This window comes from Oryzias latipes, chromosome 4, assembly GCF_002234675.1.
Source record: "Oryzias latipes chromosome 4, ASM223467v1".
NCBI lineage: Eukaryota > Metazoa > Chordata > Actinopteri > Beloniformes > Adrianichthyidae > Oryzias > Oryzias latipes.
In genome coordinates this window covers 15,787,052-15,814,041 of record NC_019862.2, presented here as the reverse complement: position 1 = coordinate 15,814,041, position 26,990 = coordinate 15,787,052, and the positions used below count along the sequence as shown (strand labels likewise).

General features: G+C 37.6%; 1 protein-coding gene and 1 non-coding gene across 3 annotated transcripts in view; both read right to left on the bottom strand.

The window, feature by feature from the left end:
• Positions 1 to 20,303, bottom strand: part of jak1 (Janus kinase 1) — a 30,211-nt gene extending 9,908 nt beyond the window's left edge. The window contains exons 1-11 of one of the 2 annotated variants that reach the window (XM_004068019.4): positions 20,046 to 20,303; positions 15,872 to 16,077; positions 14,831 to 14,954; positions 12,737 to 12,887; positions 11,564 to 11,727; positions 11,204 to 11,469; positions 10,581 to 10,696; positions 10,184 to 10,366; positions 9,638 to 9,795; positions 8,792 to 8,906; positions 5,590 to 5,788 (exon numbers count right to left, since the gene is read on the bottom strand). In XM_004068019.4, coding sequence (XP_004068067.1) covers positions 5,590 to 5,788; positions 8,792 to 8,906; positions 9,638 to 9,795; positions 10,184 to 10,366; positions 10,581 to 10,696; positions 11,204 to 11,469; positions 11,564 to 11,727; positions 12,737 to 12,887; positions 14,831 to 14,954; positions 15,872 to 16,070 — 1,675 coding nt within the window. In that variant the 5' untranslated portion in view covers positions 16,071 to 16,077; positions 20,046 to 20,303. Of the gene's footprint in view, positions 1 to 5,589; positions 5,789 to 8,791; positions 8,907 to 9,637; positions 9,796 to 10,183; positions 10,367 to 10,580; positions 10,697 to 11,203; positions 11,470 to 11,563; positions 11,728 to 12,736; positions 12,888 to 14,830; positions 14,955 to 15,871; positions 16,078 to 20,045 lie in introns of those variants that run through there. The other variant, XM_020702459.2, reaches the window with a different exon arrangement.
• A 3,981-nt stretch (positions 20,304 to 24,284) lies between these two features.
• Positions 24,285 to 24,392, bottom strand: mir101a (microRNA 101a). The gene has a single exon (NR_107088.1). It is a non-coding gene; the product is annotated as a microRNA 101a (primary transcript).
• Between the last annotated feature and the right edge of the window lie 2,598 nt (positions 24,393 to 26,990).

Below are 26,990 nucleotides of genomic sequence, written 5' to 3'. Positions count from 1 at the left end.
GTTCAGACTGACAAAGGATGCAGAGTGTGAACATGGATGCTGAACAAACTGAAAATAAACAGCGGGGGGGGGGGGGTTGTAGTCTTTATCAAAGCCTGCAAGGAATGCAAAGTAAACCACCACAAAATCAGATATTGCTAAATTATTACACCTATTCACCATTGTTTTACAGATTTCCAACTATTTCTAAACTTTTTTAATTTTCATTAAGAATTCTTTTTGAGAAAAAAAGTGCATGCCATTTTCTTTCTACTTTTAAACAGTAGGACATTTGTAATATAGTGATTTTAGGCCAACACAAAAAGCTGCCAAAGAACACACCAGTGAAGTAACTGACACTACTAGAGGGAAAATAAAAGCAGGAGCTCTGTGATGAAAGGAAGCACAAAGTGATGTTTCCTCCTGCTGGCCTAAGATGGTCTAAAGGAGACTTTCCCAGCTCTACTTCCAAGCATCTCTACATAAAATGGTGAGGCAGCTTTCTCTACAATAAATAAGATCATGACTAAATATCCATCCAGTCTCATCACAGAAATGTGATTCCATTCTAAAGCATGTTTAAAATCCTGGCAAGACAAACCATAGTTCTCTGAGTGTAAAATGAGCCTGTAAAACTATTGAAATGTTAGGATCTCTGAATGATCTCTGCCCTTTTTTGTTTTTTGGGAACATTTTTGTTTTGGTTCCTAGAGAGTACAAAAAAAGTCAGGTCACTTCTCACATAGAATGTATGGAAGCATTTCTGTTGCATAATTAAAAATAAATGTCAATACCAGAAATGCTTTTTCATTTTCAAAATGAAAAAGCAGCTATTGCTGACTGCTGAAGCTGCGTTTGTTGACTCAAAAAGAAAAAAAAAACATCCACCAAATAGCATTTTATTTTTCTTCTTCAACAGCGCTCATTCTGTAACCTAATTAAAATAAGATAAGATATTCTTTATAGATCCCGCGTTGGGGAAATTCAATTGCTACAGCAGATCAGTGCAAAAAAAGAACAACAGCAATTTGCAAAAAGAATGAAAGGGTGTTTAAAATGTGAGAAAGTAGAAAAAGTAATAACATTTAACAAAAAGAAGAATCTACACCTATATACACGATTACGACTTAACATACGCTATTCGTAATAATAAAATAAAATAAAGTAAATGAATTTTAAAAGAAAAGAAAATGATATTTGACATTTCATTTTCAAAAGGTTCTCTGGTAAATGTGTAAAATTCATTTAGAAATGTCTAATTTGAAAATTAAAATGGATTAACAGAAATGCTTTTTCATTTTCAAAATATAACTGCATCAAATGACTCAAAAATAAAATGAAAAATCAATCCTCCAAAATGCTTTTTCATTTTCTACTTCAACATTGCTTATTCTGTGACATACGGTAATTAAAGTGATAATGCAAAAAGGGGATCACATTTAAGTTTTTGCATCCCCTCCACAAAGAGTGTAGGATGATAAAATTTCAGCAGCATTTCCAGGTGGGAGGCGGGGCGATGACATCATTGCTCACTGGGTGTGGCTAGATGCTCTGCGCGTGCCGAGCGTGTCTCTGATCAGTGCAGCTGGACTCGTAGCTTTGTGTTTAAGAGCAGGAGAGGGTGCTTTACCACGGTTTTTCATTTTAGTGTATTTGAGTCAAGTGATGCAGCTACAATGTGAAAATGTTGATCCATTTTAATTGTCAAAATAGATTTTTTTTTTTTTTTTTTTTTTAACTTGTCCTGTCCAACAGCTGGGCAGACAGATGAGTGCTGAGGGCCTCTTGTGTTGGACAGATTTTACTTTAACAAGACGGGTTATTAATCTTCAGACAAACCAAAGGTATGTCTGGATAAACCCCTTTTGTAATTGAGGCCAAACTTTATTAATTTCAATCATGTCTGAAAATCTTTGGTGTTGGACCGGACGGAAAAGGAAAGAAGGGAAGAAGAGAGAGGGACGTTAGAGAGAGGGGGGGTAGGGGGTGATAATAGGAGGGGAAGGGGGATAAGACCATGAAGCAGCATAAAGCAACAAGTTTACTGGTTGTTAATCATTATGGTAAGGTTCAAATGTAGTACAATAAGGGCGGAGCCTGTCCACACACACACTCAAATGTTATAAACCCATCTGCTAGCTGCAAAAATGTCCACATGTCGACATGCACACAAAACAGATAGTGTTCACACGCATACTTATGCCTTAAAACCAACTAGTGTGAAATATTTCAGTCATTCAGTCATGCAAACTGTTAGTGCAAAGGTGAGCTAACACCTGTGCTCAGGTGAGTGTTTATGTTCTTCTAAAATGGATGGTGGAACGTGGAAAGAAGGAGGGAGAGTGCCCAGCCATCCCCACCCCAAGACCCCCACCGCAGCAGCAGCGGCAGCCGGAATCCCCCCAACGCCACACGGGAACCGGCAGGGAACAACCGCCGCCCGGGCGACCAAGCCCGCCGCCCAGGCCAGGGCCAGCAGGACCGCCGCCAGGCCCCCAGAGCCAGAGAGCAGGGAGGCACGGAGGGAGAGAGAGCGCCGCCCCAGCCCAACCAGGAGAGCAGCCCCCCCGCCGCGCCGGGAGAACCCAACGCAGGGCCCCACCGGAGAAGGACGCCCACAGCCCCAGACGAGCACCCCACCACCACCCAGGAGTTCCGGGCATCCCCCCGCCCCAACCCCAGGTACGAGCCAGGACCCCCCAAGGGAGACCCGCTCCGCATTCCAGGCAGCCATCCGCCCGGCCCACGGTTGGTCCAGGGAGGAGCGAGGCAGGGGCCCGCCGCCCCCGCCCAAGAGGGGGGAACCCCGGGGAAAAAAGAGGGCCCACAAGGGGTGTTGTAAATATGGCCCGACCAGGCTCGGCCACAGTTGGAAATTTGGCGGGGCCCAGCGCTCAGGAGCAAGGACCAGAACCCACCCCCCAGGGACACGAACACTCCCGGCTCAGATGTAATGTGAACCCCCCCGCCGTGCGGAGAGAGGAGTCAAAATAGATATTTCTAATTGAATTTTTCTACACGTTTACTTTTTACATTAACTTTTTGAAAATAAAACATCAGAAAACATTTTCTTTATCGTTTTAATTAAGTGACAGAATAAGCAGTGTTGAAGAAGAAAAGAAAAATCTGTTTAACTTTGAGTCAACAAATGCAGCTTCATTTTAAAAATGAAAAAGAATTTCTGGTATTGACTTTTATTTTATTTATTATGCAACAGAAACCCTTCCATAAGAATGATGTCACAGAGTTTTTGAATTTTAGTAAAAGCCTTTAGTCTAGCAGGTGGGTAAAACGTACACCCAAGTCCCCTTAGAAACACTTGAATTTTTATCAAATAATACACTTTAGGTTTGAGTTGAATTTCGCTGCTATAGTGAAACACACCGGGATTTGTTTGCAAGGAAACAAAATCAGGTTTCACTTGTTTGCTTTGCACCAGAGTTCAGATGAGTTTTCACACCTGCTAAACACACCCTAAAGTGAACCAAAGCCTCTTACAGAAAAGTTCACTAAGTTTATCTCTGTAGCTCTGAATTCTCTGCCAAAAGCTCAAACGCATTCAGGTACACTGGCACAGTCAGCATGAAAGCACAACTGTGTTTACATGTGGTTACTACGAAACAAAACCAGGCTCTCATCAATTACCTCAGTCTGGTAAGGATGCGCGCAGAGTATTGTTTGCATGTGTTTGTTTACACGTGTTAACATTGCATGTTAACACATTGCATTAATGTTGCGACAACACCCTCAGTCTGTAGGTAAAACAGCAAACCAAGCACTGCACTTCATCAGCATGTTGTCAAAAAACATCATGTGGGCCGTACTGTAACATGCCATGTGTCTTTTCACGCAGAACTCCAACTAACATGGTTTATCCAGTCACTCTTTCACCCGCTAACCTGATGCTTGTATAACTGGGCCCCATGTTGACACACAGACACTGCCAACTGTAATGTCAGTGCATGTCTTTACCTTTGAGAGTTTAGAACACTATGAAAAGCCAGAGGCTTTGAATTCAAGTAAACCATACTCCCAGGAGGTGGACATGCATAAAAAGAGGGTTATATAACCACATGTTTATTATAGGAAGGACAACAGCACAGCACTTCCCCTGCAGCTGATGCATCAGATGAAAACCAGCAGCAGGCAGAGTTTAAGCCAAAACAAATGTTAACACCTAAATCCATCCCTGCACACATATATATACATGCATGCATGGCTCTCTTCCTCTCAGTAACACAAACAGAGGTGCTATTTGTGCTGCGGAAACCACATTTACTCGCATTGTTTCCTTTCACCCAAACATGGACACATATGCGCACACACCTACCCTTATGAGCTTTTTCAAACCCAAATGTTGCCCAGCAAATACACTGAATGAGGCAGTGTTTGTAACCACACCCAGCTAAACGCTGTTTCAACTTCAATTAAGGAACTATGAGTTTTAAAAGGCTGAAATGAACAGATGGAGATTTTTAGGAATGTCCTTTTTGACTTGTCATAATTTGAATACTTCATTTAGGCATCTGGATCAGTTTGCAGCCACATTTCCTACTTCTCTTCCTTGAAATGACTGGCAGGTAAGTTTGACCTGGACCTGCTGTCGAAATGATCAGCTTCAACTGACAAAGACTCTGCTTCCAGATTTAGCATTAAGCTTTTCTGCATTCGCTGTCAAGAACCACACTCATGAAAATTGTGTTTTCTGTGTTTTTATCATGTTCTTGTATGAACATTTAGCACAACACTGTATTCCTTTATTCGGATCCATGCCAATGGTCCCGCCCACAACTCAGAGGCAAAATTCTAATAAACTATTGCTGTTCTATGCCTAGAGCAGCAATAGTTTATTATGTCCTAGGAAATAACAAAAGCTTTTAGATTTATGCTAAAAACACCAATTAAAATTAAAAGACCACTGAAAACGCTTTTAAACTACGTCAAAAGATGATCAGAGTGAATCATTAACCCTTGTGCTATCTTAGATGACCCCACCCTTACATTGACGTGTTCTCCCTACCATGACAAAGGTGGAAAGATTTCATGAAATCCATGGACACCAGTAAAGATCACAAATCATTGAAGAAAAAAGGTTCAGAGCACTGTCTAGTTGGTCTAGGTGTTAAAGTGCCTAGGATAGCACAAGGGTTAAATGAGTTTTTAGCTGGACTCCCTGCACATTTCTTCTTCTTCTTTCTTTTCATTTCAATGACCTTTCCTTTTAGAGAACAGAAAACATGGATTGAAACGGTGGGGGCTTCTTGCATCCAATCTTAGACTTTCACTTTCTATCTGTTTATCGGTTGAACTGATTTCTGCAAATCACATGAGCAGACTTTATTATAGTTAAGTGTTTAAGTACATGGACCTCTGACATTGTATTGCACGTGAATCTTGCAAAGAATACTGTTCAACACAATTATATATTTATAGTACCCTTTCTATAATTCATACTTCATATTTATATTATATTTAAATTCTAAAAAATAATTTTCTTGACTACTAAATGTATGCCTATGCTGCATTTTTGTGGGTAGCAGATTATTGATGTGATTACATTTGACAGGACTATAACAGAGTCTCTTTGCTCCTTGAAATGTTCAAGTTTACCTCTTGGCTGAGGAGGGCAACAGCGAAGCAGATGGAACTGGAGGTTGTCGGTGCGAAGAGTCTGGCCTTGTAGATGCTCCAGCAGCTCCTTCAGGCTCGGCTGTAATGCATCAGTGCCATGTAGACGGAAACCATTCTTATCCACCTGAATCTGGAAGTTCTTGTATTGACGCACAGGGCGAGACTCCTTCAAATCAATCTGCAATGAGAATATGAAAACTGGTTATCTGGAATGTCTTTACTGATTATTCACACAAGTTAAATTTGAGTGGTTCAGAAAATAAACACACCATGGTTATTCCAGTTGCTGTGTCTTTTTGTTCTTCTTTAAAAGCTTTGCAACACTAAGAGTTGGCTAAATGTTTCATCATCCTTCCTTTCGAGGCTGACACATAGCTCTTGTGATTTAGCAAATTTTCTCTGAATTTCATTGCCTGACCAAGAAGGGACTTTTTATTCGATTATCTTCCTGAGAGGCTTTGTGACAAGTGTTTTTGACGTGTGCATTCTCTTTAACTGCAGAACAGCCGATTATGTAGAAACAGCCTTAAAGTCACACTTCTATCCTCTTTTGATCTGTTATAAAAACGTTCCTATTAGTGTTTTAAATATGATCATGCCATTTTTAGCCAAACACAAATAACCCCATCCTTTTCTAAAACATAGTTCCTGCAGAGTGGCAGGAGTTCATTAGAAAATTCCTCTTCCAGTGTATTTTTTTACATCACAGATAAGCTCTTTTATAGGGAGCTGTTCTTCGTCTGCTCCTGATTCTTAACAATTTGAATCATGAAATACTCATATATTCAATTTTTAACTACATTTTCTTTATACATGTCGTCCATAATCAAAAAAATTGGAATGGGTGTTCAAATCCACTACTAAACAGATTAAACTATTGTGAAATAAACCGTATGGCATATAGAAGGGTCTGTGGAGTGTTTGTCAGTTACCCCTCTTACCAAAAGTGGTTTTGCAAATTTTAAACCTTTTTTGTCCCTTTTGCGGTCGGCCATGAATGGTTGAGATAAACAAAGGCGTCAGACAGGTTGCCAGTCTGACGCAGGGCCACAATCACACACCCATACACACTCCCATTCACACAGTTCAGAGTGACCAATGAAGCTGTGAAGCTTGTTTTTGGACGGTGGGAGAAAGCCAAAGTCCCCGGGAAAACCAAGGCATGCACGGGGGGAACATGCAAACTCCGTACAGAAAGGTCCCCTGTTGGTGATTCTGTTTCAGGTCCCCCCAGCCAGGACTTCTTGCTATGAGGCAAGACCCCTGTTCAGCCTTTCTTTTTTAAAGTCAAATGACATGAAGAGGCCAAATTTGTTCTTTCTCTGCGATGCCTTTAGAGCAGGGGTCGGGAACCCATTGCTCGCGAGCCATATCTGGCTCTTTTGATGGGCACATCTGGCAATAAATCTTTAATTATATTTTTTTTAAAAAGTTTCATTAGACCAGTCCTTCTCGGGTGTAATGCGATGCCTGTTTCTAACGGCCTGAAACTTGCGAATTGCCGTCCCGGCAGATGCGCGCTCCCGCCTTTGAGAAGGAGGTGTGAAAAGGAAAAGGAGAGGGGTAGTGGGCGCAGGCGGCGAGGTGAAGCGGCGCACTGATTAGAACACGCTGCCCGTCACATACCACACACTGCAGTGTGAGTATTGCTGTACTAATGTTTGGCTCCACGTATGCATTTCTCACATCACATTCTCACATTAAGATCACGTTCAACGGATGGAAGTCTCAACGCCTGCATGAAGCTAAAACTCACCATGTATCAACCAGACTAGACCATCAGCAAAACCACCATGCAGCACCAGAAGTTGCATTAATGGTAAGAAATACTCATCATTTATTAGCAACAGCATAATGTAGCGTCCCTTTCCCACACTGAGGCACGGAGACTTGACCTCTTTTAAGGTTCTTTGTTCTGGTTACTGCAGGCCGTAACCAACGCCGTACAACTTATTCAGCAACTCCTGAATCTCTCCGGCCCAGAGTATTTCCTCGCTCCCGCACCAGCCCTCCTATTTCCCTTATTCGGCCCATAGCTGAACCCCATTGGTCCAAACTCCCCAACAACAGGCTGAGCGACACAACTGAGGGCCAACCAGCCTCTCTGCTTGATGCGTTCAATGAACTCTGAAACTTGGAACGCGACCCAACAGCCACTCAGTCCAACTCAGTCCACTACAATAACAATGTTATTAAAAAGAATCCACAGACTTATTGTACTTTAAAAGTGTTGAAATTACATAAAATGCACACATTCACTTGTATTTTTAGTTTTCAACATATTGTATGCCTCTCACGAAATTACATTTAAAAATATGTGGTGTTCATGGCTCTCTCGGCCAAAAAGGTTCCCAACCCCTTTGTGACAGTGGTATACTATACGACTATTGCACGTCCACAACAAGTTGTTCTGCATGTTCAGACTTTACTGACAATTATTATCAATAATATTTGCAGGATACACCCATAATGTAGTCTAAAGCTGCCTTTCCAAGCTCCTCAGCACTTGTTTTTCCGCTGCACGTATGAGTGTAGACCCAAAACAAATTGGTAGTAGTGTTTCTGTGCCTCAGTTCTACTCACCTCTCAGCTTTGCTGCTGTCGGCATTTCTGTGACAAACTTATCTCACAGATATCAGAAAGTGCTCGTATCATCATGGTGCAGACAACCCACAACTCTGTGTTTGACCACAATCATAAACATACATACAGCCTTTGTTGTCTGTCATTGTTGCTGTGAAAGAAATGTATGTTTTTCCGCCGCACGTCTTATGCATCACGTTTCAACCACGAAGGTTCTCACTGGTTATTTTGGTCCATATGGTCTTATGTTTAAACTCGCAGACAAGGAGAGTAACAATCCTCCACTAAGACAGCCATGTGAATTGACTTTCAGAAGACAGACCTCTGTTGTGCTATTTTTTTGTTAGTATAAGATTTAGGCCACATTTATGTCACAGTTTCCTAACTTCCACCATGCTAGTTACAGTAGAAAATTAGCAACATTTTTTTTCCTTTTTATTACAAACTTAAAAAGTAAAAAAACAACCACTCTGGTTTAATGGTTTAATCACTTGTTTTCAGGAATGCTATCTGCTGTTTTATGAAAAAGACTATTTGATTTTTAAAAAATTCCACAGAATACTTTTTCTACAAAAGGAAAAAAAAGAAAGAAACCAACCTCATTACAGACGACGGTTATGATAATGAACTCAAAGTTGGTGCAACTCCAGCGGAGCACGTAGGACCCGTCTTCATTGCCCTCCTGACGCAGCCTTTGGATAGCGTACTCCGTACTGGAGAAGGAACAAAAGTTATTTTCTAATAATTGCAAATAGACTAAGTGTTGTAAAACCCCTTTGTTTAGATTTTACTGTAAGTATCTTTCTTATATGTTGTTCATTTTTTCTTATTTATTTGTGACCAAACAGGTTTTGTGGAGGAGGAGTGTGTGCTCTCTGTTCAGCTGCAGCAGGAGAGGTGAATCCTGGCACAATAACAGGAGAAACTGGCAAAGTGATGTGTGAGGCTGGTGTTTACAGAAGGAGGAGCAACACATTCAGCTGTTTAACAAGATGGCAGACCTGGAAAAAGTCACCATCAGTCTTTCAGACTTGATAGTTCCGGTTTTACTACAGTTATGTTGAGAATCTACCGATATTCCCCACAAACTGGTTTGTTGATTAGGAAATTCACTCAGTTGTAGTGTCAAAGAACAATGTTGTTTTGGAACAGTTAAAAGTGCCAGCAATCATTGCCACACCCAATTGTTGTTTGCACAAAGAGAGTTTGTGCATCGAGAAATGGTACTCTACCTTTGTTTGTATTAGGTTGCTTTTATTTTGTTGATACATGGTTAAAATAACAAGCAAATGTCCATCTTTATTGAGTCACCATACCAACCCTAACTTAGAAGTTGTGAGTCTTTTTTGCATAGAGAAAAAATAATGCAAGAAATTGCCTAAAACAGGTTCCTTAAAAATGTATTTGAGTAAAAAGTAAAAATCAAAATGTAGTGGATACTAACCAAATAGGACCATGGCAGCCATCCCTAATATTGTTCACCACAGATGCTGGAGCAACTTCCTTGCACAGGTAGTGATGGGCATCTACAGTGAGCCTGAAGTACCCATCCACAAGGGCCGCAAAGGACAGCGCTTCTGGGCTGGAAGCCAATTGTACCACCTGAATTCATCAGAGTCATCACGTAAAGACAGGGCAGGAGCAAAAGTATTTTTACAAGAGAAAGGTACGCATTCAGGTAGTTTTTTTCTGTTTTACTGTGTCATGGTGTTATTGGAGGTACACTTATTTGGGGCAGAATTTCTTTAAATATACCAATATATGTACTCATATTTTAGTAATAATTTGTTGGAATATCAAATTCGTAGAGCTTTTGCACAACATACATTTGTAGTTATTATGTTTTCACCACAAAAGGTATAATAATTGGGTAAATTGTAAAGACGAAAATCTCATCGGCTTATTGAAGAAACTTTAACATATATTTTGGCATTAAAGAAGTGATTCCTTTATTGGGGTTTCTTTTTCATACTCTGTGATTGAGCCTCACCATCTTCTTGTTGTCCTGGCTTTTGATGGTGACTGTTTTCTCTTTGATGACTGTATGTGTGATCTCGTAGAAGTCACAGAATACCACCCAGCCCTCGCTTGCTTTGGTCTTCTTGTCGTTTTTCTGTTTGCCGTCTTGCTTGTTCTTCTTTGTCTTTTTATTCTCTTTGGACATTGTCGACTCCTGTTTTAAAGTGAACTGTTAGTCCTGACATTTAACTTTGTTTGCTCAGTGTAACAAGTAAACTGCTGCATTTACTCAAAGACAGGTTGATGAACTCCCAAAAAAGCACAAGGCAAATATTAGCAGTAATGACATTCAAAAGTGAAACAATTCTTATTTATCAGTTGATATCATGAAACTACAGAAGCCATAAGTCTTCTTAATTTATACTCACTATAATTGGTTTCTTCCTCCAAGAAATGCCAGTAATGCCAGTAACAAGAACTTGCATGTCACAGCTTTCCTGGATATTCTGACTCTGAGTCTGCCCCTGACTCGGATTAGAGTACCCTAGAAGCAGAAGTTAAAGTCATAAATTCTCCAATATTAGCTCATATTTTACTTATACATTTTTTTGTCAAATGATTTAGCTTATTTTGTTTGTTTCTCTTTCTAACACAAGTGTGTGCTTCACAAACAAAACTAATTTGGTATAGGAGCATAACATTTTGATCTGTGGTCTGGTTTAGTGTGCGATGGTTTGGATCACATGACACGCGCACAACCTGTTTCTTTCATTTTAGATTTTGCATCTGTTCCCTAGTGAGACAATTCAAATGAAATGTAAAGGTCATGTTTAATTCGCATTGACCTTTCAGTAACTGAACAAACACTTTGAATGTTTTAGGCATATGTGTGTGTTACCCAAAGCAGGTGTGCTTCTATTTTTAGACACGTGGGGGAAAAAAGCAGCCAATAAAATAAAACGCTGGGATAAATATTGCAAAAACTTTGACATAAGAAAATCTGGTGTGTTTTTCTTTTTTGTCTGTCTCTGAGTTGCTTTTTGATTCTTACCATAGTAACCGTTGCAGGGCTCTTCCTCCTGCACCACACTGAGCGTGGTGGGCTCAATGAGCTCACTGCCAAGGCCACTGGTCAAACCCTCCAGCGTAGCCAGGTACTTGATCTTCAGGTCATAGGTTGTAATGTTGCTCTCCTGAACTGTCCCATTGTTGAAGTCACAGAGGAATTTCTTGAACACGTTGTTGATCCGGACGCGAGTCAAAATGTTGCGCTGTTTAATGTTGCGGTTCAGGGATTCTGGGATGAAGTCTTTGTAACTGGTGGAGATACAGAAAAAAAGACAGTTATGCATATGTTTTAAAGCATGTTTGACTTGATGAATATTTTCAGGAGATTTTGAGCAAGGCATACCTGTAATCACGATATATGGTGGACATAGGCGTATTTGTGGCCAAGGCGTTGTGAGTGATGGCGAGCACAGCCATCCCTAAGCACTCGTTTTCGATTTCATGCTGCTCTGTCTCTGACTGGACGTTTCTCAGTGGAACCATTCCCATCTTAAAGTCATGCTTAGCCTTTACAACACAAAATGTATGCATTTAGCTTTTTAAAATCAATCCAAAGCACATTTACATAGCAAAAACAATGTGTAAAAAAACAATAAATTAAAGTAATTTAATAAAACACAACTTAGAAATGTTAATATTAAAAAAGCATTTCTTTTTTAATTTATAAAAAATAAACACTTCTTCTTCTTTGAAGATTGAACAGTGATAGCCCTTTCACTAACCTAAAACATTTTATTTGTACTATCTTTTAAACTTCAAAGTTCTACTGTATTTCAATATTTACAAAATGTCCTTGAAAGACCCCTGACTACGATCTATAGGACGTTAAAAGAAACTTGAAGAAACCTTATTAAATTTAGATATTCATATTTTCTCTTTTCTGCTGTTTGAGGCCAACAAATGACATAATTAAATTAATAATAATGATTACCCTCGTCCTATGATACTACAACTCTGACGGTGGATTTATTAATAATTAGAACTACCACGCTGTTAAAAACAATTCTTTCCTTTAACAGTCAAACTTTTTTTTCCAGTTCATCTGCAGCTTTTGGCAGAGCAAATATTATTATTATATAAAGGTGTAAAAGAAAAAGACAATTTTTCTCACCATCACACCTTCCAATAATAAATAGATTTATTTATTTCAGCCAGCCAATTAGGATGCAAATACTGTCAAAGGTTTAAATACGTGAATGCACAAAATCTGTGGAATTGATGATCTACACTCAGCTACCGGGAAGTCTTTTTTAAATTCCTTCATCTCAAACTTGGCAGAACAACCACTTCAAGTTACACTGGAATTTTACAGCTCATTAAGCTAGGAGCAACTCCTCTAATGCTAGATGCATTCCAGTCAAGCAGAACTTTTTTCCAACCATAAAAACCCAAACCCATTGAAGCTTTACGCAATGCCAAAGAAAGAGGTTTTTTTAAAGTCAATGTAAAAATAAAAAACAATGTCAACTGAAAAAAAGTCACAGTGAACAGTTGATGTCTTCTGGCCATCACAGACCTGTTCAAACAGGTAATCCAAAGAACCACCATCAAAAAGAGGTGTTCCCTCTGGGGTTTTCTGATTGCCCTGCCCTCTGAGTTTACTGATGCAGTGCCTCCAAACTGGCGACTCTCCTTCAGCGGTGCCATGCCAGTTCCTGAAATAAAACCTTATAAAGAGACAAAACATAAAAATGAATATAAATGAGGAAAAGAAATATACTGCAAGTTTACTAATAAATATATGACTCAATTAGTTTTTAAACATTGATGTCTCATTTAGATGGTAAAATTCTAAAACAATGATAATACATAGAGAACTCCTGCTGAATAATACACAAAACTACGTTTAGGAAGCCATAAAGGTAAAAGATAAAGTGTTAACTCTGCTTAGGATGCATGGAGGCTTTATCTGCACTTGCAAGTATGAGCTGGATATTTGATTGCTTCCTGTATCATAAGCAATTACTAAAACTGAGAACTCCTAATGACCCTAACTTTTTTTTTTATTATTCTGAAACATTCACTTACACTTATACATGAAACTGAAAGCTATAACTGACAACATCAACATTTATTTGTTTGTAAGTTTTGACCATTTTGGTTTCTCTTCAAACTATAAGAAGGTTGGAGGAATACATCTTGCTACATCTTTAGAGTATTGTATAACTGAATGAATGGCTTTTTCAGCTGAAGCCAATGGGAATTCTTAGTCTAACTTAAAATGCGTAATAATGCTTCCTTTTCTATAAATCCTTCTTTACCAGTTGTCCAAGCAACAGACCATGTTAGTGTTAGGACCTGACCTTCTGAAAAGTAGTACCTGTTTGGCCCACAGTGACAATTTGCAACAACATGCTCAAACGCACAGACACTGCGTGCCCTATTTTGGCTCCATGCACAGATAGTTTTCTTTAAGCAGAGCACTGAGAAAGAGGAAGTGTGACCGACACCACAATGAAAGGTTTCTTCCTTGCACAAACGCTGCTTGCACAATATCATCTTTTGATGGGAACATCATCCTCAACATGAGAATGAGACATGGTGCAAAAATAAAGGTAAAAAAAAGCTGGGGCACTGTAAAAAACACTTCAAACTTTGCCATGCCTTTACTTTGAGCCAATCATCAAAAAATTAGATGAGAAAATTATTCAAGTGACTAATCAGATACCTCCATAAAAGTATGTGGTGCCTGCTGGCTGCCCACGCCGAACGTTCGAAACGTTTGACATATTTTCTAGAGCCCACTTTCAAGTGGCAGGGGGTAGGACTGCAGGATATGAGGAAAACTTACATAGCAAAATAAATGGCATCTGAATTGACATTATTTTGCTGGAGCCAGACAAAGCCATAATTATGGGTGACATCTCACTCACTTGGTCCAGTTCTCATGTGCAGTCAAGGATTTTCACTAAAAAATACGTTTTTTCTAAAAGGATTAAGTTGTGAATTCTAGCATAAGATAAAAACTATTGATTTGTTATATACTGTCATGCCTGTTTGAGCACTGATACACTGGCACAAATGAGCAAGTTCAAACCACTAGAATAGGATGCTCTCCACATCCTTCCTGCTGTTGGCTTTGGCTCTGTGTGGCTACAAAGACATTTGACTCGTTAACATGTAAAAAAAAACACCCATCTTGTTTATTGTATTACAAAGTATAATCTTGTGATTACATCCCCAGAGCAGGATAATAACATAATTGATTTTCTCATGTTCCAGACTTTTAAAATATGGATGAAAATAAATCCGTCATTCCTTTTGCAAACATCCAACGGTGCACCTGTGCACCTGAAGAGAAAGGCATATGAAAAGCAATATGAAGAGCCATGCTCTCTCAACAATAAGTGAATGTAAAATTATTTTTAAAACAAAGTGTTTTTATTTATATAATCAAATTAATTTGTATATTTCTGTTGGAGAAACTGGAGATCTAGCAGTGAAGCGTGGGTCGGTAGACAGGCGTTCAACAGAAAAATCAAACACTGGTTTAAAGGCTTAAACTGTCACATACTATATCTGCATATTTCCCAGTGAATCAAAAATCAGCTTTGAAGATTGGAACACAAACTGAACAGAATTGTTGTTTCAGCTGTGACATCATTCTTACCTCATACGATAGTGTAACTTGAGATTGGTTTCATCTGTGACCTTGAACTCGTAGCTGGGCGGGTACCAAACACCAGTTGTTTCATCGTACAGGGCAAACAAATTGTGGCACAAAGGAGTGATTGCTGAGCCAAAGAAAAAAGGGAAAATGTTTAATATTTAAAAAGTGTGCTGAAAGTTTAACAACTTAAGGAATAAAGCAGTTTCTGAAAAAGATTAATAGGTCAACATTACGGTAGTTTCATTCTACAATGCAGCGGATTTTTTACATTCAGGAACAACTAACTTCCGGATGTACAGACTCTTAATGTGAAAGACATGTTTCAATAAAAAACAGAAAAAAGGTCAAAACTTAAATTAAACATAGTTTATAACGCTAATGGTTGGGGGAGAAAAAGAAAAAACAAGAGAAGTATTCCTATTGAACTGTTAATGACTTCACTTTGCAATAGAAAACTATGTACTATTCGTACACCACAAAGAGGGAAATATTGATCCGATAAGAGCATTTTGGGATCTAATGCATTTTATTTTCCTTTCAATGACTAACACAATGATGCATAATTATACAAGCCCCCCCCCCAAAAAAAAAGAATATTTTTGAAAAAGACTAATCGAAATGTGGATCTAACTATTTGAACACTAAAGATATCAAACATGGCTATTCAGGTTCAAGCTTGCAGAGTCAGATCGATTAAACTGGCACGGCAATCTCACAACAAGAGATCATACCCATTAAGTCTAAGGAAAGTAAAGGTCTAACCTTTTGTTAAGTAAAAGACTTCATTTGATTTGATCAGTTAAATGCAAATTGATAGACCATTAATGTATCAAAGTCATAAGGTTCTGAGCAAAAACCAAAGAGTGTTGAAAATCTTTTCACAGTAGTATTTAAAAACATCCTAAAAACAATTTCAAAAATTAAAACAAAATTAGAAAATTCAGTTACAGTTTTTGATTTTTTTTTAATCCTGATGATAAAACCAAGAATTAGATTTAAAAAAATATTGTTTAAACTTTTGTTTGCATGTTATTTACTTACAGCAATGCTTAGCTGCTGCCATACATATATCCTCAGCGATGTAGCATCCTGGGGAGTACTGCAGCTTGGGCCCATGAGAGTAAAACTGAATTTCCAAGCCTGGAATGGAGGCAGGAGGGGTCGAGCTTCGGACCCCCTTATTTTTCCTCATTTTTAAACAGAGTTGCCTGCTCAACTCCATAACACCTGTTGTTGACATTAAGCTCCTGGAAGATAAAGTAAAACATATACCGGCATATAAAACAATATAAAACAGCAAACATCACAACATCACATTTTTTCTCTATGCAGTATTACCATAGCATTTAATCACAAGACTCATGAAAACCTAAACGAAAAAGTGCAAAAAATTGGATGTATTTGTTAAATATCAACACACTGTTAGATGTTTTTTATTTTAGTGTTTTATATACACATATACTTTCCTAATAAAACACTAAAAAATATTAGATCTGATTGATCCGAGTGCTAATGTGCAAAGAATCAGGAATGTCTAAGATGTAATCCTCAATATGTGGAAATAGAAATGTAATATAAACCTATTAATCAGAAAACAGTTGTTTGTTTGTTTTTTTAATATCAATAAAACCTAAATAAAAATGTTATCTTGTCGTTTTTCATGGTCTTATACGACTCCAGTAAACTTTTTTCAAATTTATGTCCAAAATATTTTTTAAATACCTATTTATTCTTAAAGCCACACCATGTAAGAAAGAAAACAAACACAACAAACATAAACCTTTTCTATGTATTCCTATGACCACTGACCTATAACTTTTTCTCAAGATGAAAAAGCCTTATGCATGATACATGGCATGAGATGAATTTTTGGGCTCGTCCCCTCCCCTACATAATAAACTTATAAGAATGATTTGTTCATAATACTGTCTTGGACAATAAGCAGCTAAAAAAAGCAAATAACATCCCAAAAAGTTCATGATCCATAGGATGGAATGTGTTATTTCTGATGATGTCAGCAGCTGTCTGTTGTCAGATACAGTGAAAAAACAACACATTATGTCCAACAAATGGTTAATACCGTTGCATGGATTGCAATCTTTGAAAAGATTTTATGATGCTTTTTCTTTTTTTATATATTGAGACTGTGATCACCATTTTTTGTCTGTACAAATATGATGAGCTTTGGATTCATGTGTAGCCCTATCATGAGTGACTACGACTATGAGTAACTACTATGTTAAGTTTTATACTTAAGTAAATTTTGTAAACATATTTAATAAAGCTAACCTCCAATTCCTCACGAAATATCCCTGCTCTAAATGCGTACCATGTGACAGCTTATCAAAACAAGACAGAAGGAAATCTACAAGACAATTTGTTTCATTGTTTACATTAGTTGAGTCCTAAACCACATATTAAATGCCCCATAGTCAAAAGACATGTGGAACAGGTTCAGACTCAGAAGATTCAGTAAACTTGCTGTTATTACAGCTCTATTAGTTTCAGACACCCAAGTAGCTCACACCAACCTACCTGTTATGCTTCAGACCCAAGTGGACATGCAAAAGACCAAAAAGATCTCAATGGCTTTAATGTCTAGGTTGTGTAGGTGGAAATATGTCCAGAAGTTGTTGCCAATGTTGGAATATAATTTAAGTTATTTTGACACTTATTTAAACTGTTGCAGTTAAAAGGAAATTATGTTTTTGGTTGCTTTGCTATATAGTTTTATTGTCATCGAAATAAAGATCACTAATATCGCAAGCTTTCCTTGTATCGTGCAGCCCTAGCATTCACCCATTGATGGAGGACATCAAACAGAGGTATTTTTATACTAACGGGAAACCCCATGAGACTTTTAGTCTTTAGGTTGTTTTTTCTTTTTACTTTCACTTCTAGTGTTTGAAAACAAATTTCTGTATAGCTTTGAGGTTTACACAACAGGCAGAACAAAAGCCCACTTAATTCTAGCTTTCATTCAGCTTTGGTGCTTTTATTACTTCTGGTTCAACAGTAAAACATATGGTTTTTGTTGAGACTAAACCCATCAATCAACTGATCAGAGTAAGCCAATAAAAGACCCACTGTGATTTTATGAAGTCAAAACCAATATCTGACTAAAATAAATCTATTGCACTTGATTTACTACTGTTGAGACAGTTGAAATCAAAATAATTTAATGTTGAAATGTACTTATGTTTGTGCACATTTTAGACTCAGGGACAGTAATGTTCAAATGTACACATTTGTAAAAACTCTGGTAGACCCTTCATTGTGTAAATATTTGACTGAATGCTTATGTCAACTGTTTATATGACCTGAAGGTTATTTTGTTTGGAAGCATGGCTTTAAAACCTCTTAATGCAAATCTGTTATGGAATGTGAACTTATCAAACGTAGACTACCAAAGAGAAACGTGTTTTTATGTCCAACCAACAGCTTTTTTTAAACCAGAAAAGCTTAGTAAAGGCTTTGAATTACACATGTAAAAGACCAAAAGACCATACACTGTCTATTTTTTATTATTTAACCGACCAATTTGAGAAATTAGTATCTACAATGTCTTAATCAGGACTTGGTTAAAAGCAAAAAACAAGGTAGTAAAAAAGAACAGGACTAAACAAAACAGTTCTAGAGCAGAACACCGGCTTTAATACCATTAACCATAAAAATAATAATCTATGCTCATCATTGTAAGTAATGACATTAAACTGGTAAATGTTTTTTGAGTTTCCATCAGATGTCATCAAAATTAGTGAAGGCTGTGAAACCACCACAAAGAAAATAAACTACATGATAAGAACATGCACTGTTGAGACATTATTGTGAAGGGCAACCAAGTTATCACATTAAAAGATGAATCGATAATACCGTTTTATGTGTGTATTAATGTTATAAGCATTGTAAATGCCAAAGAATAGAGATAAGTTTCTCTTCCTACTACAATAAGTTAAATTTAGAAAGACAAAAAATTTATTATTGCTTTTAAGTGCATACACACTAGAACAAACTAAGCAAGATGACATCACAAAGTGGCTTAAGTTAAAAAATATACAATGAATTGTTGATTTAGATTTTTACAAGTTATCTTGAAAAGAAAGAAAGAAAAGAATGGCAATGAATAGAATATGTTTTAAATGGTTTGTGTCTTTAAGTCCCATTCCAATTATCTTTTGTAAAAATCGTTCCCAGTAGTCTTTTATCTATAATTATGCCTTTTTTAGACAACGTCAAAAAAAAAAAACCTTGTTGTTTTATAAGACATAGTTTCTGCAGAGCAGCAGTACTTCGTTAGAAATCTGTCATCTAAGTCGTGGGTGGGAGTGTTGGTACAGAGTAAGCCTTCCCCGACTTCCCATCATACATTTGTTTACACTCTCCCCCCACCGCTAACTTTACCGGTGCAACAAAAATGGCGAGCTTTAGCCATCCACTTGTACAGTTTTGAGCTAGATGTCAACTCAGATGAGGGAAACAAAGATGTAAATGGATCTAAAGTAAATAAACATTAAGAAACGAAATATTACATTAAATTGTGTATTAGAAAAATGGCGCAAGGCCATGTTAAAAACATTGTTTTTATTGTACGGGGTCTATAACGAAGTAATTAATTACGCATTAATTTCTGAACAATTATTGCGAAAGAACAGACTAAAACTTTATGGATTACGTTTTTTTAAGGGAGGGGGATGTTATGGGTAGTTGTGAAAAATTCTTGACTACATTCCATCTAAATACCACATTAAACACTATTAGCTACTTGAAATGCACTACGGTAAATTTAAATCAGTTAGAGCAAGATCGACAACAAAAAAAAATTATTTTTCTTTTTACTTAGGTGTGACGTAAGTTATGGTGGCACTAGAGCATAGATAAAAAATTCTCAATGCATGATCATAAAACCTTCCAAGCCATCCTCGACTTTTCCGTTCTCACTATTAACCGACTATTTAATGGTCTTCCCTCTCGTTCCCTTTACAGTAACTACATACAGACAACAGTACAAGTACCAACATGTCGGTCTGTCAGAACTGAAGACATCAATGATATGGTTGATTTTTTTCCCCCTCGAGTGGACTCCCGTTTAGCAAGTTAAAGAGTTTGTTAGAATGGCAACTAAAAAAAGGCAGATAAAGCGATAAGAAATAAAGGACATAGCTCAGCGGAGTGCATATGCTTTCGATGGAAACATTTTATACGATTATTTGCTCACCTAGCAAGCGTCGCCAGACAGCTGGCAACTTCCGTTTCGTTTAGAACATGAGACGCAGTCACTGAGTTGGTTCCCTTTCTCGACGTCTTTCGACTATTTGTCGCCTTTTCCTTGATGTGAAACAATCCAGTGGGAAGTTATCCGAAAATAAAGTGACGGTTGACCCCGCTTTTTTCTCAATGTTGCTAAGTCTAACCGAAGAATTAGCCCTCATCTGGTCGTGCTAACGCTTCCTGACAAGTACCGTCCCCTTTCCCGAAATCAGCGTAGGTCTTAAGAACTCGGTCGCTGATTGGCTGCTGCGTCCGTGACTCACAACGTCATTTGGCCCTTTCAGTCAACACACTTTCAACGATTCTAAAATGTAAATGACAAATACTGAGCTTTTTGGGGGGTACCCTCAACCACAAACACCATCCCGTCTTACACAAACAATCACAAAACGTTGTTGATAATGTTTAATAATGTGCAACATGGTGTCAAAAATAGGTTTTGTTACGCAAAGCTCAATGAAACCAAGTGAACTGGGTAATAACCCTCTACAACACATATGACTGATTTAGCCAGCATGTTATAGTAAAAATGTAATTGCAAATATATGAATTCTTGCTTTTATGTCTTTTTAATCACAAGAGTCTATATTTAACTATTTTTTCATTAATCCCAAAAGTCCAAAATGTAAAGACATTTCTTATTTTTTTTTAATTAAAAAGAGAGCATTTTTACACTTCATGTTGAAAATCAGACATTCTTGTTGTTTTTTTAATTTACATAAAAAAACATAATTTAGTGCCAAATTTGATGTCAAAAGGAGGGGAAAATTACATTTGTATTTATGAAAGATCAGGTCTCTTATAGGAACTTTATAGAAAAATAACATAACATAACCTTTTGTGTATAAGCCAGTATTTTAGAATACAATACTAGACACGGTTTTTTTTAATAGATATATTTTCAATTAGATTGCCAGAGGCTCTTCACAGCTTGACCAGGATATTGTTGAGTAAAAGGACTATTAATAGCACACTTTGGTTTGTCCAGTATCCAACACTTCAGCGGCACTTCACAGGTGTATGGTTTGCAGCCAGTTGTAAACCAAAGGTCATATTCTGCTCTTCTAACCATAAAATACCTTGTTGTGAGAGACCACTCAATGCATTAACCATTCTGATGTGCATCATCAAGAATCTCAGCTTCCTGAGGAAACAGCATGCGCATTACTCTTATAGGCAAGTCTCAGTGTGGGTTTTTCACCTCGGTCTATAATCAGTATAGACGCCCACTAAAGCCTCCACCACGTCAACACCTTATCCTTGAACATGCAGTCGTTTTGCAGCCATTCTTTGCCAGATGATTGCATTTCATAAAGTCCTATTGCAATTTGGGGGGTGGAGATCAATCGTTTTACCATTGCTGTGCAAGAACGACAAAATCTACATGGGAACTTCAAGGAAATACTTTAACTGTATTTGCTCAAATTTCCACTGTGGTCATTATTTTTGGGATTTCTCACGTGTCATTAAGTCTTTAAAAAAAAAACAAAAAAAAACGAATCCCTCCATGTTAATATCATTTAAATAAAATAAAAGAAGTCATGTTTGACCAAAACCACCAATTAGTATTCATATTTAAGGCTATAATTGTCTTTCTATTGAAAAGGGGTCTTTGGTCAAATGCTTTGAGTTTAAGGTATTTTTTTTCTTTAGGATTTCCAGTAGTACTTTAAAAGCACTGGGAAACGTGGATACAGAAGAAACAAATATTTTAAGAAGAACAAAGAAAAATCCTTGTTTTTACCAGTCAGGGAGGGATAATGTCTCTTTCCGAAAGAAATGAATAAACAGGTCACAGGTTAAACAATATATTCTTTTTAACGATGGATCACGTGCAAAAATTCAAATTATTTTGAATACTTTTTAAATTTTAATGGTATGGTCAAAGAAAAACACACGTTCTAAATCCATGCCATAAAAAAACTTGATTAGGATTTTTTTTTCTTTTTTGTAAAAGCCAGTGATTTGTGTAATATGTGTTTTTGCCATAGAGTAATGGCACAAAAATGTATTCATCTTGATAGCAGTCTAGGAATCACAAACACAGCCAACACATTTTTTGATCTCCTAAAATAAAACGTTTTTTTCCCCTAAAGTTTACAGCCTCTCTGACTCTTATGATCTTTTTCCAGTAACTTTAACAGGTTTACCAGGTTTACCATAATTTATGGTGGATTTCCTGGTGGTTCTAGTGTCCTGATGTTGTGTGGGTGTGAGAAAAGTTGTTTATCTTCTAGTTGAAAAATGAAGGGAAATTGTCTGATGCCTCTTGCCCCGTGTCTGCAGCTGCTGACTTAAGACCCCCTGGCTCCCAATAACATAAAAACAAGTCAGAAATGCCTGGAATTAAATTCTGTAATGGATGTTACCAAGATCTGCCTTTTAAATAAATCATGCTTGGCTAAATATTGGATGTTAAAAGTATAACTTTAGTTGTGTATGGTCCGTGGCTGACAATAAAGTCTGGAGGCAATAATGTTGAACTTCACTGTATATTCAATGGATAATGGATTCCTATTTTTTTTAAGTATTTTTGTGTAAAATCTGGCACCTTAAGTTTTAAAAGCTCAGCAAAGTTTCTATTTGTTCCTCCTTCTGAGCTGCTGTCATCAGAAATAAATTGCTGCTTCATAAAAAGCTCAGAGTATAGACTTCCTTGCTTTTTCTTTTACTTTCCCATCTTCTCCAACAGAGAGCAACCTGCCAAGTCACGTCCCTGCTGGTGAGTTGGTCAGGCCCAATAACATTAAAGGAGACGCCCGACCGGAAGAGAACATGATATTTCAGCTCTTTACAAAAACCAAAGGGGTGGACTCTTTTGAGAAAGGGACTTCCCACATGGCACATCCCATCAGTTTCACACAGCCTTTCTGAAGGAAACAACTAAGATTAAAAAAAAAACACCATGGTCGCTGACATCAGTGACTTCTTAATGTGTCACATTCTTGTGTTGCATTCTTCAAGTTGGTGAGCGTGAGTGAAAAGTCATTTACAGAATAATGCTTTCCAGTCATGAAGTGCACAGGTGGTTTTCTATGGTAAAAAATTATGCTTTGCTACAAAGCATCTAGGTTTCACGTGACTAAGAGTGAGAAAAGCTTGTGAATCAAGGCACAATTAATTTGCTAAGAGATAAACCAAAACAGCTAAAAGCCTAACGGGAGTTTCCACAATAACCGCAGCCATGTTCCTTCAGGGGAAACACACTAATGACAGGTGCACTGACCTGCGGTACAATTTGCATGACTCAACAGAGACACCAGCTCATATTTTAGATAAAGTAAGTAACAGTAGAAGAGAATAAACATGTGTCTCCAAGTAACATAGAATAACCTATTTGCAAAATATTAGGCAGGAACTTTGGCACATTAACCTGTGTAACTATTTTTCTTTTACCACTGAGGAACTCATTTCAACACAAGCAACCCCAACAAAAGATCTGCAGCTCCCCCTGCTGGTAACAATGAAGCACAGATATTCTAGACTGATCCACTAAAGGCATTTACTGCTTCTGTCCTGCTACTGCTTGTGTCTATTGGAATTCTAACAGGCATCTTTAAAATTTTAATTTCTGTTAAGCTTGGGACTCTTTCAAACTTAATAATGGACATATTGTAAGTGCTTTGAGCATCTTAAAAAGCGCAGAAAAATCCAATCCATCATTATTTCTAATTAATTTAGTTATGGCTATGATAAAAATGGTGTCAGATTTTTACTACTATAAAATGTCCACATAAAACTCATTTTTTTAAGTTCAAGTTGGCGACGAAAGGAGAGATAACCCTAGCTGTTATTCAACTTTAGTCTGGGCTTTTGTGCTGTACCCTTTGGCTTGTTGTATAAAACTTTAAACTTTTATTTCTAATGCTTACATGTGTTTTATGAGTTATCACCGTTGAGTAAAAAGTCCCCGTGGGTCTTTTCTGTGTGGAGTTTCTACGTTCTTCTTTTTTCTCAAAAATACAATTAGATGCTTAAATAGGTCTAAATTAATATAACGTACAGAGTAAAACCAAGGTTAGAGATTATTAGTTTCTGTTATTTAATCATATTTTTTTGAAATACCTTTGAAAATAAAAACTCATGCACTTTTTACATCACGTGACCCATTTATTATCCAGACACATCAGTGACGAACGTTTTGCTTTCATACTTACAGCTGTTGTTTGGTCTTCTCACCCCTGTGTATGTGTCAAGTTGGCAGCCATCCTTCAGTTATCACAGTACTGTACCTTCTATGGGGACAGCATCAGCACTGTGATAACTGAACCAGGGCAGCCTGTCAAATCTAGCAGTCCAGGAATTTCCTCCATGAATCATTCACTTTGCCTGTTGCGTGTTGTCAACCATGTTTTTCCTCTTTGCACTGTCGTGACTCCAAAGTACTTCCTCAACCAGAATTGAATTCATCTTCTGAATTTCTAAGTAGTTCTTTCACATAATGCAAACATGCTTAATATAAGTTGCTGAACTCCTCCTTCCCTAATAAACTTAAAAACTGTAAGATTTGAACCCTATTAAACACATGTAAGCTTAAGGAAAAAAAAAACTAAAAAGGGGAAATATACTAATTTGGGTTAATTAAAAATCATATTTTTAATAATGGAGCTAATTCACAAAATGAATAAAAGATATTCTATGCATGCAAAAAATAGCTTTAGTCAACAATATAATTTAAACTGCAATTGTACAACAATGAGGGAACAAACTTTAGACAAAGTTGTTGAAAAATAAACAATACGCTTAAATCTCTGTAATAAAGAAGGACTTCTAATACTGAAGCCTGTGGACGTGTGAGGATTTCCACCCTATTGACAAATAACTATATTATTCTTAGCAGCCACAAGGCGGAGTGACGTCAGACTTGTTATGATTCTGGCGGCTGGCTCCGCCCCCCTCCCGTATCAAGGAGCGTCTCCAGCAGACCGCTGGCGTTGCGGGCAGACGTAACAGCTCCTCCTCCGCGTTGTCGTCGTCTTCTTCTGTCCGCCCCTCCGCACTTCATGTAAACAACTCGATTAACCCCACCGAACAGGGCACTTCTCCAAAATGCCCGTGTCAGGCGAGGGCATTCACGCAACTTCTGCAGAAAAAAAGACGGTGAAGGTGAAATAAATAAAAAGACCAAGGGCGCGCACAGCCTTTGTCTCTAATAAGAGCCTCAAATGAAAACGCGTCCGTGTTGCGTAAATAATAATGTAAATAACAGGGGAATTATAATAATTCCACATCGCCAGCTAGGAAATAGTTGCGCCAGCGAATGAGACAACTGGGAGGAGTGGAAAAAGACGCGCCACAGCTTGTTGCTGTTTTCCACAAAAAATAAAATGACAAAAACAAATATAGACATATTAATGCTAATTAAATAAGTAAAAACACTATTTGTTTCAAATATTTCCTAAGATGCAATTAAATATGCATTACAACAGGGCAAAAATGTTGAATACTGTGCAGCCAAACGTTAACGCCCAGCATCGCACTCACACACCCCTCCACTCCACAGGGCAAAAACAAACAGCATGCTTTTCACTCCATAGGGATTTTTTCTCTCTTTTAAGCACGCCTGCATTAAAAGTAGAACACACACATTGCAAACTTACCTGCAATTTCCGCGCTGCGCTTCCCGTGTTGACATGAATATTTTTAATGACGCAGCAAGACCCCACAGAGCAACGTGATTGTCGCCATTTTTTGTTGTTATTGAATTCTCCCAAGCCATGTGACCAAGAAAAAAAATAAATATATATACATATATCGGGATCCTAAACTTGACTGTCTGAGGAAAGGAAACGCACGTTTAAGTAACATTAAAATCAACACATATAATAAATGAGAAGGTTAGATCCGAGTTGTTTCCCTGCCTGCTTAGTCTGGTTACTCCCCTGTCTGACGACTGAAGGCTATGCGCATTACTATTTGACAGGACGCTGCCGCCGCCGTACAGCTCGCAACAAGTACCCACTGAATTCCTGCTGGCCGCAAATTATTCCAACTACTGTGCTTTATTTTGCCCACCCTCCTAATGGACAAAACGCAGCCACAGAAACATCACAATAAAAGCTGTAATCAGCTGTCAGTCAGTGTTGTCAACAAGTAGGGAAATCCGAGAATAGCTCGCGCCTCCACCAAAAGTCTGGGAACAACTGATTAAAGGTTGTCATCTTTAATTTAGTTAAACTCAATGATATTTCTTATACTTTATTGTTTAAATTTGCATGGCATTTTTTCCCTTTAATTATATTTGAAAAATGCGCCTCAGTAGTACAGACATTCGGTTGTTTTGTTGTTGTTCAGGTTTATGATTTTATCAGTTTATTGCATTTGGATTGAACTAAACATTAATCATTTCAGATTACCAAAACAGGTTGGCAGTATTGAAGCAGTCAAACAATTTTCAATAATTGCATTCAAACTAATTAGGTTCTTAATTTGAACATCTCAATGTGTTTCTTAGTTCAATTGTTCACAGGCTGCCTCACAGAATAGAATAGAATTTTATTACAGACTCGAGGTCCAAATGTCAACACTAAAAAAAAAAAACATAGAACAAACAGACACATTAAAATGCAAGTAAAAGAAAAACTATAAACTTAGAATGATTTCATTATCTGAAACATTTAGAAATTGAATAAAACAATAAGTACGATTTTTTCAAAGAGCTTGGAGAGTCCCTCATGTGTCTATTCATGCCTCTATTCATTTTTTTATTAAATAAATAAAAAATAAAGTCAACAATAATATCCTTAAATGTGAGGTCTCTAAATAGGGTCAGGTCTTCCTTTGTTATGGTCAAGAGACTACATTTACCACAATCCTTTGCACGTCTTACTCGTTCGCGTGTTTTCCGGATGACGTAGCCAGTAAAATAAGGCGTTCTTAAAGGCGCAGACAG